The following is a 14,496-nucleotide window of genomic DNA, read 5'->3' as shown; positions in this document are numbered from 1 at the left end:
GCAAATGCAAGGTATGAAAACCTGATCAATACATGACAGGGGGTGGTGTGATTGCTTCATCCTTTGGGACAAGTGGAGAGTTCAGCACAACTCCAAATTTCTCTGCTAGGATCCCAGGAATCTCCTCATCTTTTAGTTCCTCTGAGGTGGTTTTTAATACACTCCCTCTTTCCTCTGTGGGAAATGTGGTGGTGATCAGTTTGCGACCAATATAGGTGAGCCTTCCAGCTGGTTTCATGATGGAGCAGAGGGACTTGCAGAAAAAGATGGAGCTGGGAGAGCTCTGGTGATACTGGCACATCTCGACAAAGTCCTCCAGACGCCGAGGTTCAAGCGTGAACTTGTAGATCTCTGTCCACTCGACATCTCCCACGCCCTCCCCTTGCCACTCCAGAAAGCACATACCCTTGTCCTCTCTGATGCGATACACGCGGTGGCCCTGCTCCTGGAGCCCGCTGGTCTCCAGTGACAGGGGGGAACTGAAACCTGACCCGCCAAACCCGACGTCGCACAGCCAACGCCGGCCCTCCAGGGTCACCATTGAGATCAAATGGTCGAAAGGTGGCCCGTATCGGCCGGTGATCGAATTCCTCACCTGTCCCGAGAGCAGCGTGACCTCGAAGCCTATTTCGGACAGCAGCCAGGAGAAAAGGCCGTTATTCTCAAAACAGAAACCACCGCGGCGCTGGTTTACGATCTTGTCGTACAGAAGCTGAGGGTCCAGTTGCACCCGTCCCCCGCTGTGCACCGTGAGGTTTTCAAACGGCACCGACAGCAGATGACAGGCGTGCACCGACCGCAGCACATCCAGGGTCGGCTCAGCTGGCGCCACATACCCAATGCGCAGCAAATACTTCTCAGTGTCCATCTCGACAGAACTAATTTTCATAGATTACGCGTCACTTTGTTTAACTTTTCACTGCAGCTGGCAGTCGCGTTTTCCTTATATACTTCCGCGAGCCTTCCAAAAATAAACTAGGCCACTAAAGAGTGCACTTTAGACTTTCTACCATGCAGTTCCTGTGTGCCGTCCACATTCATTTGCTTTCTTTCTTTCTCCCTTCCTTTCTTCCTTCCTTCCTGTTGCTGGATGACTTTAGTGTTTTTCTTGTGGGCGCTGGCTGGCTCAAGTTTCCCGTGAATTCAAACGGTAAACTGTATGTTGTAAACATCTCAGATGTGTATGCACCATGCAGTTTCTCTTCACCCCCTCACCTATTCTTGCGATAAATGTGTTGCCCTCACGGCTACAAGTGAGTTTGCAACACATTTATCGCAAGAAGTGTTGCAAAAGTCAAGGCGTGCAGATTCGTCACTTTGTGATGCAAAAGAGCACATTTGGGAACTTGCAGTGACCGATTGGAGAGGTTGTAATCACGTTTTGGTTGTACTGGAAAATGGACTCAAGTAAAATAAATAAATATGAGTAAATGTTGGATTACAAGTTTGCAGCTGTCATTGTATTCATGTAAATATCAATCTACACATTTGTGAATATTTTTTCTGTGACTTCACATTCATTTTTATTCTTCAAGTTCTCACATCAACTCTACAAGCTCTCGCATTTTGAAACATATTTACCTTCATACTCACCCCCTTCCTCCTCAATCCAACACAGCCTCCTTTTGCTCAAGAGACCTCAGCCAGTGACGTCACGTGGACACTCCCTTTTCCAGTTGAGGGAGAAAGATGGCGCCCACACACGTACTGAGATGCTGTCAACGGGGCTTAGCATGGATACCTGTGATTTTTATCGCCCTGGTCGTCTGCTGGTCGTACTATGCTTATGTCGTGGAGCTCTGTATATGTAAGTACACGTCCTGCGGTCGGCTGTGGTCCCCCTCCGCCGAGCTGAAGCCTGTTTTTTCACAGCTGATGTTTTGATACTGCTGTCCACAGCTGCTGGCCAGCAGGAAGTACATGGACTGCAGCTCAACAATGGTGTTGGGAAGCTCACCCAAACCTAGATATGGCTAATTATCTTTTAGTGGCCGTCGCTTTACCTTCCTATATGTTGTTAGGGAAATGTGTTTTGGCCAAAGAAAAAGTTTCACTCTGCTGTTAGTATTGCTACCCGTCTCGTCCCTTTTGTTCTGTGTCGTGGTGAATGCTGTCTGGATGGTGAATTGAGCTAACCAAAGGCTATTTGGCTGGCTGACCAGATAATTATTTCTCCTGTAACTTGGCTAATTAGCTTGGCACCGGTGAAGTGGTGCGTCCTTCCAAGCGAATGAGTCCAGAGCATTTTCTTATATTAAAATGGATGAGGCCAAATCCAAAATGACAGCAGATAAACAGGAATGAAATGGATTTGATATGGTTTAATTGTAAAGTGAGTGACGTGCTTGTGATAGCCTTGTTGTGTAGTTTGTTTACATCAGGGGTTCACAAACTTTCTCATGTCAAGATCACAAACCCCTAATGGATAAGATTTTGTCTCGAGAAACCCCATCTGAGATTTCTGTAGTTATAATTTACCATAGAACTGCATAACTTGATACTATCTGTGATAACAACAGAAGGGAGAGTGAAACATAAAATCAAATTAGTCATTCTCTCATTGTGCTAACTTGTAGCGAGTGAAATAATAGTTAAACTATTGTTCATTTTGCTGAGGACCCTATTTAACCTCCCAATGGACCCAAACCACTGGTTTACATGACAGCTGTTTAATTGTCACTGCTGAGGACTGTGAATGTGTTTCCTCCTCATCTAACATCAGGTTTTCTCTCTTTTCTCTTGCAGTCACCATCCCCAGTATAGGAGAGCAGAGTAAGTGTACTGGGGAGTCAAAAGGATCGATTGTTTTTATTTTATTACAGAATGAATGGACTTTTACCAAACTGAGCCGATTTGCTCATTGGGATTATCTCACCACTGAAATGTGGTCTATGTAGACCTAAATCAGTTTGGCACAGATAACATGCACACCCAGAGCCAGTCTCTCTCTCTCTCTCTCTCTCTCTCTCTCTCTCTCTCTCTCTCTCTCTCTCTCTCTCTCTCTCTCTCTCATAGTGCTGAAGTCAGTCTTGGTGTTTAGGCAGAGCAACTCTTCCTCATTCAGCCATAGCTTTCCTCCATCATAAATTTAAGTGTCTATGTAGTTGTAGAGTGTTTTATCACAGAGTCCATATCCCAAGTAACGGTAGCAGCTCCTTATTTTTTACTTTTTGGCAGTCATATGCTTGTGCTTTAACATCAGTATACATATCAGACTGTCTATGTTATTAGTCCTGATGCCTTGCTCATTGTTTTCCCTCCAGTCGTGTATCTGGTCTTCTTCCACCTCTCTTTCATCATGTTTGTATGGTCCTACTGGAAGACCATCTTCACCAGGCCTACCAACCCCTCCAAAGAGGTACAATACCCTGATTATCCAAAATAACCCCACTGTGTCTGTGTGTCTCTAATCCTCTGTTGCCATAACTCCAAAGTCTGTACTGTGTCAAACTGTGTGATGAAAGTTGTACTGTTGATGTATAAAATAATCGGTCTACTGTTGACAACCTGGTGAGTTTTTTTTTACTTTCTATCTGTCTCTTTCTCTTCTCCAGTTCTGCCTGCCCAAGGCCGAGAAGGAGCGCTATGAGAAGGAAGAGAGGCCAGAGTCCCAGCAGGAGATCCTGTGGAGAGCCGCCTCCAACCTGCCTCTCTACACCCGCACAGGGGCCGGGGGTACGTCTGTGTTTGTCTAAGTGTGTGTGTGCTTCTGAGTTTTTTGTCTTGTCTTTCCCTCTCTCTGCCTGTGCCTCTGTGTTGGAGTTGGCTGTGCAATAATAATCAGATATTGATGTCTTGACATCACGCAGCAATCCGCTACTGTGACCGCTGTCAAGTTATCAAGCCAGACCGGTGTCACCACTGCTCTGCGTGTGACATGTAAGCAAACAATCTCCTACCATTACACTCGATTCAAATTTTATGTAAAAGGGTTGAATGCTGTCAGATTTAGCCATGACTCCACAGAAATATATTTCCCTTCTTGTTTGATCTCACCCCTTTTAATGAGGTCCATCTCTCCTCTGTTAACTCTGTTCTCCCACTCTGTATGGCAGGTGCGTGCTGAAGATGGACCACCATTGTCCCTGGTATGTAATCCTTGCTAAGCAAAGAAATAAATGTATGGCATCTCACTGGTTTACTCTCGCTCATATGCTGAGTTAGGGTGCGTTCACACAAGTGAGAACAATACCATACAAACTCATGGGCACACCAAATAAGTTATGAGTGGAATTGTTCCAGCTGCAGGAAATTACCCCAAAACATACAGTTTTACGAGTATGTTGTTCGTTGTTTGACTGTTGTTCCACACAGTTTTATGGGTATAAGGACATGGATATTGACATAGGATAGCCAGCAGTTACTCATGCTTGGAAAACGTAGCATAAGAAAATTAACTGAGGGCAAAGTTTTCCACTCTGTTTTGGACTAAAGAAAACAAACAGTAGGTGTGATTGCACCCTAAGAGTAACATGAAGCTTTCACCTTTTTAAAGTTCAAGATGGTAACCTTTCCCATGTCGGAGGAAGTGATGTCAAAGCTGGCCTTCCTGTGTTTGTGTGTCTCCAGGGTGAACAACTGTGTGGGATTTTCCAACTACAAGTTCTTCATCCTCTTCCTGGCCTACTCGCTGGTGTACTGTTTGTTTATTGCAGCCACCGTATTGCAGTATTTCATAAAGTTCTGGACAGTGAGTAATGATGAGCAGACGAGCTCCATCCCAACACAGAATCTCAGCCCACTCTCTCACACACCCCAAACCACATTTGTGTGTGTGTGTGTGTGTGTGTGTGTGTGTGTGTGTGTGAGTGAGCGTGCGTACGCGACATGATCTTATACAGGATGCAGATTTGCTGCATGTCAAAAGCCTGCATGCACCTCCTCTCAGTTGGTCCTGCATGGTGCGGAGCTGTGCTGCTCCACTGTTTCTGTGTCCTCTCTCACCCTCTGACCCCTCTCTGTTCCCCCCTCTGTCATCCCCAGTTCTTGCACACACAGGGTCATTGTTCTCTGATCTTTCTCTTTCTTTCTCCCTCTCCACTATCGGAGCCATCAGTCACACCACTCATTCAACCACCAACACTTCCCCTCCTCTCTTTTTTTTTTTTTTTGCATTTTCTCTCCCTCCTCTCTTGTAGCTGCTCCACTTGTCCACTTTGATCCTTTTCACTGCCCGGCACTTGTCTCTCATTCCATCTCTCCTTTCATCCCTGTTTTTCCCCCTCCATTCTGGGCACACTTCCTGCGCACACACACTCTCTTTCTTCTCTTCTTTTCTCTCCTCTTCACCTCACTTGGCCTTGACTCGTATTTGCCTCCTGATTTCTAAACCCCCTCCCCACCCCCCACCCCTTCACCCCCTCCGTCTGTTCTCTCCCGGTGTTGCTAACCAGTCTTGTCTCTGTTTGTACTAAAGCTTTGCCGCAGGAAATCGGCAGAGAACTGCCCAAAGGTAACCCAACCACCCTCCAAAGCCTTTAGTGTTGCAGTGTCACCTTATCGTCGTTGTGGTTTTTGTCATGATGTGCATGCAGTGCTGTGTAGTTGTGACGTGGTTGACATGACACCCTTCTTATTTCTCTCTTACTTTGTCAGTCGCTCTTTACTCACTCTGCCTTTCTCTCTCTCCGTGAATCTCCTCCGTGTGAATTTGTTATTGACTCTCTCCTCTTCTCTTCTCCCATCTCCTCCCCAGAATGAGCTGCCAGACACTCACGCCAAATTCCATGTCTTGTTTCTCTTTTTTGTGGCGGCCATGTTCTGCATCAGTATTCTCTCCCTCTTCAGCTACCACCTGTGGCTTGTAGGGAAGAACAGGTCCACTATAGGTAACAAACACACACTCATAAGGGTTGGGCTCAACTTTCTTGTATTTCAACCAGTTCAAAATGTAAAGAAATATCTGTTTATTTGCAAATGATAGAGCATTGATTCTCAACTTGTTAAAAGGTTAGGCAGGACAAAAAGTTGTTTTCTAAAGTTGAATGTTGACTGAAAATGACACACACTCACAAACCACTGTCCATAATCCATCCCTTTTCTTTCTCCAGTTTACTTACCTGTTGATTGTTTTTATTGTTTGTTTAATGACCTATTCTTTTTGTCCTCTCTGTCCACCCTGTCCCGCCATGTTTCTCCTTCTCTCAGAGGCGTTCAGAGCACCAGTCTTCAGGACAGGCTCTGATAAGAATGGCTTCTCTTTGGGTTTCCGGAAGAATATCGCCCAGGTCTTTGGAGACCAGAAAAAGTACTGGCTGCTGCCCATCTTCACCAGGTGAAGACAAACAAAAGATTAGATACAACTTCAAACACAGAGAGCTTATTGAGTTTACATGGCATAGGAAAAAGATATAAGACACAGACCTTCAATCACAAATATGTTGCAGCAGGTTCTCATAAACCTAAACATTGTGCTATCAACAATACTGGATTCCCTCTCTGTATTGGCTTGGTCCCATTAGGGATAGTTTGGTTCCTGTCTGTGCATTCTCTGGTTGAATTTATGGTGTCAGTACAGCTGGATTTGTACAAGTATCAAAAGAAAATTTCTTACCTGTTATGGGAAGGTGAGCGTGGAAAATAAAATCTGGGTCTCATGGGTTAAATATCAGATTACCTTTGTTGTGGTTCCTGTTTAAATCTAATCTGTGCAGTTTGCTGCCCTGTGGGTTGTCAGCTATCTAACAATGAGTTTCTCTTGTCCTCTTGGTTGACTACAGCCAGGGAGACGGGCTGACGTTCCCCACACGGTTGGTCAATGCCGATCCAGAGCAGGCCACAGTTACCCTGAATCCAGAACCCAATAAAAGGTGATTGGTCTAAATATAATGACAGATATTTTACATAAGGATGTGAAAAAGGTTTTTGTTGGAGAAGGGGGGGTGATGCACAATTCACACTGACTTTCTCTGTTGGGTCTGTTTGTTTCCAGTGCTGCCGATGTCCCAGCGAGCCCACTCAGCGATTCACAGAATCGCCTCCTAAGCAACGACCAACACGCTAACAACATAGGAGACCATCTGGCTAATAACACTCTGAAATCAGGTAAGCTCCACCAGTGATTATATCACATAGGCAGAATTAACATTTACCATTCACTGTCCCCTTGTTGTTTTCCTGTCGTCGGTCACCTTTTCACACTTTCTCTCTGGCTTCACAGCTGGAAGTGAAACCATTACAATCTCCATGGAGAGCGAGTCCTAACCAGGTGAACACGAGTGAACCCCTTCTCAGTCAATCTGTAGGTTCGCTTACAGCTTTGACTTGTTGGCTTGTATTTACTGTTAGCAATCATATCTTTATATGCAGATGTCTAATTTGCGTGCGGATGTGTTGCAGTGTTCAATTATGCGAATTTTGAATGCTAACATTTCTTTGGAGAAAATTGGAAACAGCAGTGTAATCAACACTAATTTTCCTAATTATCTTTGTTTTTGTTTCTTCTCCTTTCTTCTCTGCCACAGGAGAAACTCCTCTGCCATCTAATACGATGCCTTAAGCAATGCTACACTTTAGTTTGTCACCATGGAAACAGTCTCCCAGCGCAACCCCATCCCCACAGATCCATTCAGCGTAACTATGGAAATGCATTCCATTCGCCCATCACAACGCATTGATACATCAACGGCATTTTCGCATGCAGTGCCATGAGCAAATTTCACACCTACCCATAGGAAAAATAACACAAGCTTGTTCCCTCTCACACCTACACACTTGTTATTAGACACACACACACATTAACAGTCATGCATCCAACTATATACATATTCTGTTAAGTATTTTTCTCACTTAAATTGTGAACTCTTACAACTTGAGCATTCATTGATGACTGTTGGATGAGAGCATCCCAAAATCCTGGAATAGTAACTGATCTTGGTGTTTGGTGAGGAAACTTTGTGCCAAAAGCTTCCTGGGTGCACCGGGGCAAATTGAGGGTCTTTATGGGGACGAGACCATGGTGAAGAGAGGGGGACAAGCTGGAACAGTGCGGTTGTTTTGAACGTTTTTTGTTTTTGTTTTGTTTTTTTCACCTTGTATTTTCAGAAAGGCAGTACAACCCATGAAGATGGATCAGTTTACTGACAGCTTTTTTGTTTGTTTTTAAACTCATAATGTTGCAGCGAGTGTATGGTCCGCACTTTAGAGATGGATATTGCCAACCAAAACCTGAACTATACTACAGAAGACCCTACTGCATGGCCTACTGGACCGAACCATTGCTAAACAGGGGCAAAATGGGGGAGACTCTAGCTGGGTTTTGGATGGTGTTTTGGATATCAGAGCACAAGATGGCGCATTTGCACTTTCTAGATTGAGTATCAATGTCCATCAAACAACGTGCTGCTTTTTTTCATGTCCAAAAAGCATCACAGATATAATGGATGCTAGATGATCATGTGATTTATGATGTGTGTGTATGCGTGTGTGTGGGTGTGTGTTAGGGGTGAAGCAGCAGCAGGTTTTCGATACTAACAGGAGCTAAAATGATCAGCTTTATGTGTTTTTTGTGGCCAACCTGGTTTACTAGTGTTTACTTGCTGATTATAGAGTATACTGACCCTTTCATCTGGGAGAAGCCGTGTCCTTTACTACCTGTTCCTTAGAGTCAGCTAATTATGCCATATGTTGATCAATGATTCTTCTTAATGTTCCCGTCAGCCCACAGTCTCTTCAAGCCCGTTTTTATACAGCTCAGCACTTCAACCTTTACCAGGCCACCAACGTTCATTGCCAAATAAGGGCTGACCCATCAGGAGCTCTGACCTCTGAATCAGAAGTGTTTACAACATGCGAGCTTTACCTTAATCTGCTCTCACCTCATTGGCCAGTGTCATCGTAACCAAATGATGTTTGCCTGTCATCGTGGCGCAATATTTTATACAAGGTTTATCTATATCTGTCCCCCTGCCTGTTGTAGGTCGTGATGTGCTCACAGTACCAGTCCTGGCCAGCAGGTGGCGGCAAGACTCCTGGTTATCTGCCCTCATTCAGATGTATGGTTTTCTGTACTATATCAACAGCTGGCTTAGGAGTCAATTCACTTTCAGTCTAATTAGCAGGCGGGGTTTCCTTCAGAATAAATCTTTTTTGTAATAATCTTACATCCAATCAACGATGAAGTAATTAACATGCATTATTTGCTTGTAATCACTCAGATTTAATTTCAGTTTTGAGATGAAAGTGAATTGAGCCCGACTGAACGATGGCATTACTGTAAAATAAAGGTGCCGAATTCAGCTTCTACTCACCTAGCTGCGGTCTAGACATGTACGTGCATGGATATCAGCTCATTGTTGTGACTTGAACTGCCAAAGGAGCTCTAGCTTGTGTAAAATCTAATAGTGAAGTGTATTGTGTCAGTGTTGAACACTTGGGATGTGGGAGTGACCCGCAGGGCCTGACAAAATCTGTTAAAGTAGAATTCATCATTCACGTCTAACACAATATCAGCTTCTGTAAAAAAAAAAAAAAAAAAAAAAGGAATATTGTGTCAAAACAACCAAATAGGAAGTGTTCAGGAATGTGTTTTATCCTTTTTGAAGGAATTTTGTTTTTGATATGCAATTCTCCCATTCATAATAGAGGGGGGATGGACCTAACTCCACAGCAGATTCCTGATGCCTGTCATTGTCCCCGTCTCCCTGATCACATCCCTGACTATTGCTGGACAAGTCTCTTACTAACTAGATCCCACCAGGCCCTGGTGATGTACAAGTTTACAGACAGCTGTTTCTATGGTGTGGAGTGAGTTAGTGGTGTTGTATGGTGCGTGTGTTGGTAATTGTTGTCACAGTCGTGCTGAATGTGCGACAGATGGGACTGTGAGGGTGTTTTATCTAGTGATAGAGGGGCCTAGCGTGGGCCAGCTTTTTGGGCTGTTTGCTTGTTTATGTATATGTTTTTCCCCAATCGTGTCTGACCTTTCGAGCCCAATTACATTTGACTCCTCCTTACAAGCCAGTGAATGGAGGATGATTGATACTGTCTGGAGAAGGGCTCAAGAGTCGCCCTGTGCATCAGAATCTCGCTACAGTTTGATCTCAACTGATCACTGTGTCAAATATTGCGATTCAAGCCCAATTTATGTTCTGATCATGTAGAAAATGTATAGATCTGTCCTCAGCCTCACTCCTAGACCTGTGAAATGTTTGGTCAAGGAAGAATTCAAATTCTGTACCATCTGAATGGAGCTCTAGCCCGCTCCACGCATTAGTTATGGCCACCGATTCTGAAACATTGGACCTGACGTTTTGTTGTTTTACAAATTGCCTATATTCTCTCTCTGGGCTGTTTGGCCTGGAGACTAAAGTGTGCGTGCGTGTTTGTAATGCTTAATTGAGTGTTCTTTTGTAATATTGTTGTCTTGGGAGAAATGCCTCTGTGCAGCCATGAGATTTTTACACATCTGTGTACATACATACATCTGACTAATGCTCAAAAGCATGGAGCCTAACTATAAATGTGTTTTACGGTGATAACGGGGGTTATGGTGTTGGGGGTTTTTCAACTACAAACTAGGTGCATCATGTTTTAAATCAGCTTTACTCTGGTCTGTCTCACCCATACAAATGAAGCCATAGTGACTCCTGTGAAAATGGAGGGAGAATCCTATAATTTCTGTCTGATTTCATTTTTTTTTTTTTTTTATTAAGACTAACAGACATTTTACTTCTGCATGTACAGTGCAGATGTAGCCTATTTGAACTTGCTTATTGCTACCTTTGCTTTCTTTTTGTTACAATGTCCTATTTTACAATGTGTGTATATATATATTGATAATGTAAGAAAATGACTGCATATATATTTTTCTTGTCTGATTAATTTTACTGTTCCTATTTTGTGAATGAAGTACATGCCTCTACACAATTAACGTGAAAATAACAATAAATGTTTTTTTAAACCTCCAGTCTAATTTTGCTCTCACATTCGTTTCTTTGGCTAATTCACACTTGCATACTTGATTGTGTAACATAACCTTTGCAGACCAGAAGCAGATGTGTTCTTTCTCAGTATGGCTTGAATCGTTTAACTTCGGTATGGAGAAAACAGGCCTATAAATTGTAAATCCTGACAGCACAGCAGAGCCAGTATTGTGTATTACAGGAGAAGAAAGAAGGAGATGAGGATTCGGATGAGGAATTTTGCACAGCAGGGTCATGGTATAGCTCATAGCCAATAAAGGTCAAAAGCTGTATTTGTTTATGTGAACTACTCTGAGATTCACTGTGTGTAAGAGCATCAGCTCAATGCTTGGAGTGAAATGAAACTATAAAGCAGCATTGTTCGCATCAAGATACAAAAATAATTACAGATTTTATGTTGCAAGTGAAATTCTGGGACATAAGACCAGCTCTGTTTAGCCCTTGTGGTGTGAGAGGGTTAGGGTTAGTGATAAGGATGAGTAATTAAGCATTGCTTTGGTTCCTAGGAACAGGGAGATTAAAGAAAAGCTATCTTCATCATCATATTCACATGGGAAGTGGGAGTGAACAGCAGAAAAAGAAAGAGAGGCCACACTATTGCCACAGTAGTCATTTTCCAAGAGAGTCCGTAACCTGTGTGGACTAGGACTTAGGAACCCAGCTGAACCCTGACCTTTGCTCTCTGTTTAACACCCAGGCCTTTGACCTCTGCTAATGATGTACAGTATTTCGTTCAAGGATTATCAATTTACTGTTCTGTTCATCTTCCTAAACCCTTCACTCCACACTCCACTGTCATTTTGTTCACAAAAATGCACGACGGACCCCCATTTTATGAGATTTTGTCCCTCGAACCCAAATCTGAGAATATTTTTTATTGTTAGATAAGATTTGATCCAGAATTCCATGACTATCTGTATTGTAGGTAGAGAGATAACAGTGAAACTATGATCAAAACAGTCATTCTTCTACATTCTCTAATTGTGTTAACTTCTTGTAAATTAAATCATGGTGAAGTTTAACAATTCATTGATTTGCTGGGAACCCCCTGGAACTCCCACAAGGACCCCTGGTGGTCCCCAGGCCCCACGTTGAGAACCACTGGTGTAGGCTAATGAGGAGGGAAAACACCCAGGTTGTGAGTTTTCTATCAGCCACTGAAAGAGCACATACACTAATCTATGATAGAGTATAACTGTCTTCTTCTTCTCTCTTTGCAATAAGCACCCTCCTCCTTACACACACACACACACACACTTGGCCCTAGCGGTGAGGCCAGATGGTTGTGTCACATCTGCTCTCCAGATCCGTATTACCGCATTATAGCAGACTGGATAATGTCATTACCTTCATATACGCCAAGTCATGGCGTTCTCAAAAAATTAATCAACACAAGGGGAAGGAACAAAAAATTGGTTCCATATTTGATTGTTTCCTGTCCAAGTATGTCAGATTCATTTACAGTTTTCAGTAGAATGCTTTAGCCTCTTTTGTGTGTGTGTGCGTGTGTGTGTGTGTAGGATGTGTGCTCCCAAGGTGAATGCCCTCCGTGTCGTTTTTTGGTGGCACTGATCTGATCGTCTGTGGAGAGTAAACAGTCAGCGGTTAAAAGCCAAACAAGTGTAACCACCACAAGGCCAAAGCAGCCAGAGATACACTGAAGACCTTTGGAAGGCCTTCATACTTTAAACCGCTCTATAGGCTGAAGACTGCTCTCTATACAGTCACTTTAATGCTTGATACTTATATATGGCCCCAAAAATGACACTAAATTCCCTATCTAAAATTGTGATGACCTTTGTTTTTTCTTTTTAATTATATTTTATTTAAATTTCATTTTGATTCTCTTTTATATCAAATTGATATGTTAAGCTTGTTGTGAAGATGTTCTGTTTGTTGAATGTTTGTCGCATTTGCCTTATTCGTTTGTTCATGTGTTTCAATAATAAAACAATTCTCTATCTAAAATAAACTTTTTTAAGAATCTTCAGGACACAAAGTTAGTTGTAATCTCATACATTTCCAGCCGTCATAGTAAGTCAGACCAACAGTCATAGCTGGGATAGGCATGCTAGGCAAGGTGTGCCATGTCTTACCTGGAGTCATTCACTTGAAATAATGTTGTCTGGACTTGAATGAAATGATTCAGTGGTTATATACAGTGAGACACAGCTGGGTCTTACATCCTGTGCTACAAGGTAAAGATGAATGTTGGTGTCACACACACACACAGTATAGCTGTTCTAACATTTAAATGATCGATACGAGCAGTGAACTCTCTCAAGTGCACACACACACCGCCCTGATGTAATCCTGTGCAGTGGGTGTATGTGTGTGTGCATGCGTGTTGGAGTGTCCCTCCACTGTCTGTATCAATCATTCCTTAGATGTGTTTTTACTTGCAGTTCAAGGAGAAAGAGATTTCTGTTTAATCTCCAAGTGAAGTACAAACAAATACCTTTCTACCTCTGAGAAGCCAAGGCTACTGGTTGCCGAAAGGAGAGGCAACAGCATTGGGCAACATAGAGAGAGTTTCATTCTAAAATGTGGCTAAGAGTAAAATGGAGGGTGAGAGTAATGTTTATCATAATCAGAATCAGAGGAGTGAAGGAAGAAGGTAATCACTAAAAATCAAAGCAAGGGTGAGAGAGATGGAGAGAGAGAGTAGACTGAGACTGAGATCATGACTAGGAATGGATACAATAGATCTGAATTTCTGGTTTGGATGGAGCTGTCCTAATATGATGAGAATCTTAATCCATTCAGATTATTGCTTGGAAACAGACCCAATGAACTGAACTTTTAGGCATTATTGCAATACTGTATATTACATTTTCACACAATATTACATTACTGCTTCAGTTCAGTTGTGTTGGCTCACTATACACGTCTCTCAATGGAGATCTGTTGTGTAAACTGATTCAAGTGGAGCCAAAGGCCGAAAGATTTGCAGCAAATGCCTCACATGATGACGCCCCTGCACAGGTTTCTATGGAAACAGGGGGCATGTGATGGGAGCGCTTGTGTTGGCCACAAGCTTCAGGCTCCAGTCCTCAGGAATGCCCCCCCACCACCACCCCCCACCCCACAAACACACACACACCCCTCCCTCTCGCTGCCCCTCCCCCATCCTGAGCCTATTATTTAACCCACAGAAGAAGTTACAGCATCTACTGTTTAACTAAAAATATGTCCAGTTAGGCCGGGAGTTTGCCAAACTTTTTCACGCGAAGGACCCCTGAGTCGAGACACTAAACCACAGACCCCCCATTGGATAAAGGCTTTGTCCCAGGGACCCCCTGTCTGAGAGGAGTTTTGTTGTCTGGCTCTACTGTGATCAGAAGCCCTCTGATGAGAAAAGACATTCTCATATGTGTCTCATTGTGCTAACCTCTAAGTGAATGAAGTAACATTGAAATTGTGCTACACCTCATTTTGCTGGGGACCCCCTGGAACCCTGTCAAGGACCCCAGTTTGGGAACCACTGAATGCTACTCACTCATATCCAAGTCGTCCCAGAGTCCATATTCTGAAGAAATGCCGTCATTCCTGGCACAACTAGGATAGAACTAGG

The 14,496-nt window shown here is 43.3% G+C and overlaps 2 protein-coding genes across 4 annotated transcripts; one reads left to right on the top strand and one right to left on the bottom strand.

Annotated features, from left to right (window-relative positions):
• Positions 1-25: 25 nt before the first annotated feature.
• Positions 26-1,054, bottom strand: LOC139649595 (arylamine N-acetyltransferase 2-like). Its single transcript, XM_071526048.1, has one exon. It carries the CDS (start codon positions 887-889, stop codon positions 26-28), a length of 864 nt encoding a protein of 287 aa, XP_071382149.1. The 5' UTR covers positions 890-1,054.
• A 632-nt stretch (positions 1,055-1,686) lies between these two features.
• On the top strand, positions 1,687-10,906 carry LOC139649601 (palmitoyltransferase ZDHHC20-B-like). 3 transcript variants are annotated; one of them, XM_071526061.1, is made up of 14 exons: positions 1,687-1,807; positions 2,746-2,772; positions 3,264-3,358; positions 3,555-3,675; positions 3,810-3,879; positions 4,056-4,088; positions 4,570-4,690; positions 5,417-5,452; positions 5,696-5,828; positions 6,148-6,274; positions 6,720-6,809; positions 6,932-7,044; positions 7,160-7,207; positions 7,464-10,906. In XM_071526061.1, the coding sequence occupies exons 1-13, from the start codon at positions 1,690-1,692 to the stop codon at positions 7,201-7,203; spliced, it is 1,128 nt and encodes a 375-aa protein (XP_071382162.1). In that variant the 5' UTR covers positions 1,687-1,689; the 3' UTR covers positions 7,204-7,207; positions 7,464-10,906. The 3 variants fall into 3 exon arrangements, with proteins under 3 accessions (XP_071382162.1, XP_071382160.1, XP_071382161.1); XM_071526059.1 differs by lacking the exon at positions 5,417-5,452; XM_071526060.1 differs by lacking the exon at positions 5,417-5,452 and having other exon boundaries at positions 7,160-7,240.
• The last annotated feature ends 3,590 nt before the right edge of the window (positions 10,907-14,496 follow it).

This window comes from Centroberyx affinis, unplaced genomic scaffold (assembly GCF_046629955.1).
Source record: "Centroberyx affinis isolate AG114_WGS23_722 - 3 ecotype Tasmania unplaced genomic scaffold, CSIRO-AGI_Caff_v1 ptg001383l_1, whole genome shotgun sequence".
NCBI classification, from domain to species: domain Eukaryota; kingdom Metazoa; phylum Chordata; class Actinopteri; order Beryciformes; family Berycidae; genus Centroberyx; species Centroberyx affinis.
This window is presented reverse-complemented; position numbering and strand designations above follow the sequence as displayed.

Coding starts and splice junctions, on each gene's coding strand:
- LOC139649601 (XM_071526061.1), top strand. CDS start 1,690: ATGGCGCCCACACACGTACTGAGATGCTGTCAACGGGGCTTAGCATGG. Junction 5,453..5,695: donor CGGCAGAGAACTGCCCAAAG/GTAACCCAACCA, acceptor TCTCCTCCCCAG/AATGAGCTGCCAGACACTCA. Junction 6,275..6,719: donor CTGCTGCCCATCTTCACCAG/GTGAAGACAAAC, acceptor GGTTGACTACAG/CCAGGGAGACGGGCTGACGT.
- LOC139649595 (XM_071526048.1), bottom strand. CDS start 889: ATGAAAATTAGTTCTGTCGAGATGGACACTGAGAAGTATTTGCTGCGC.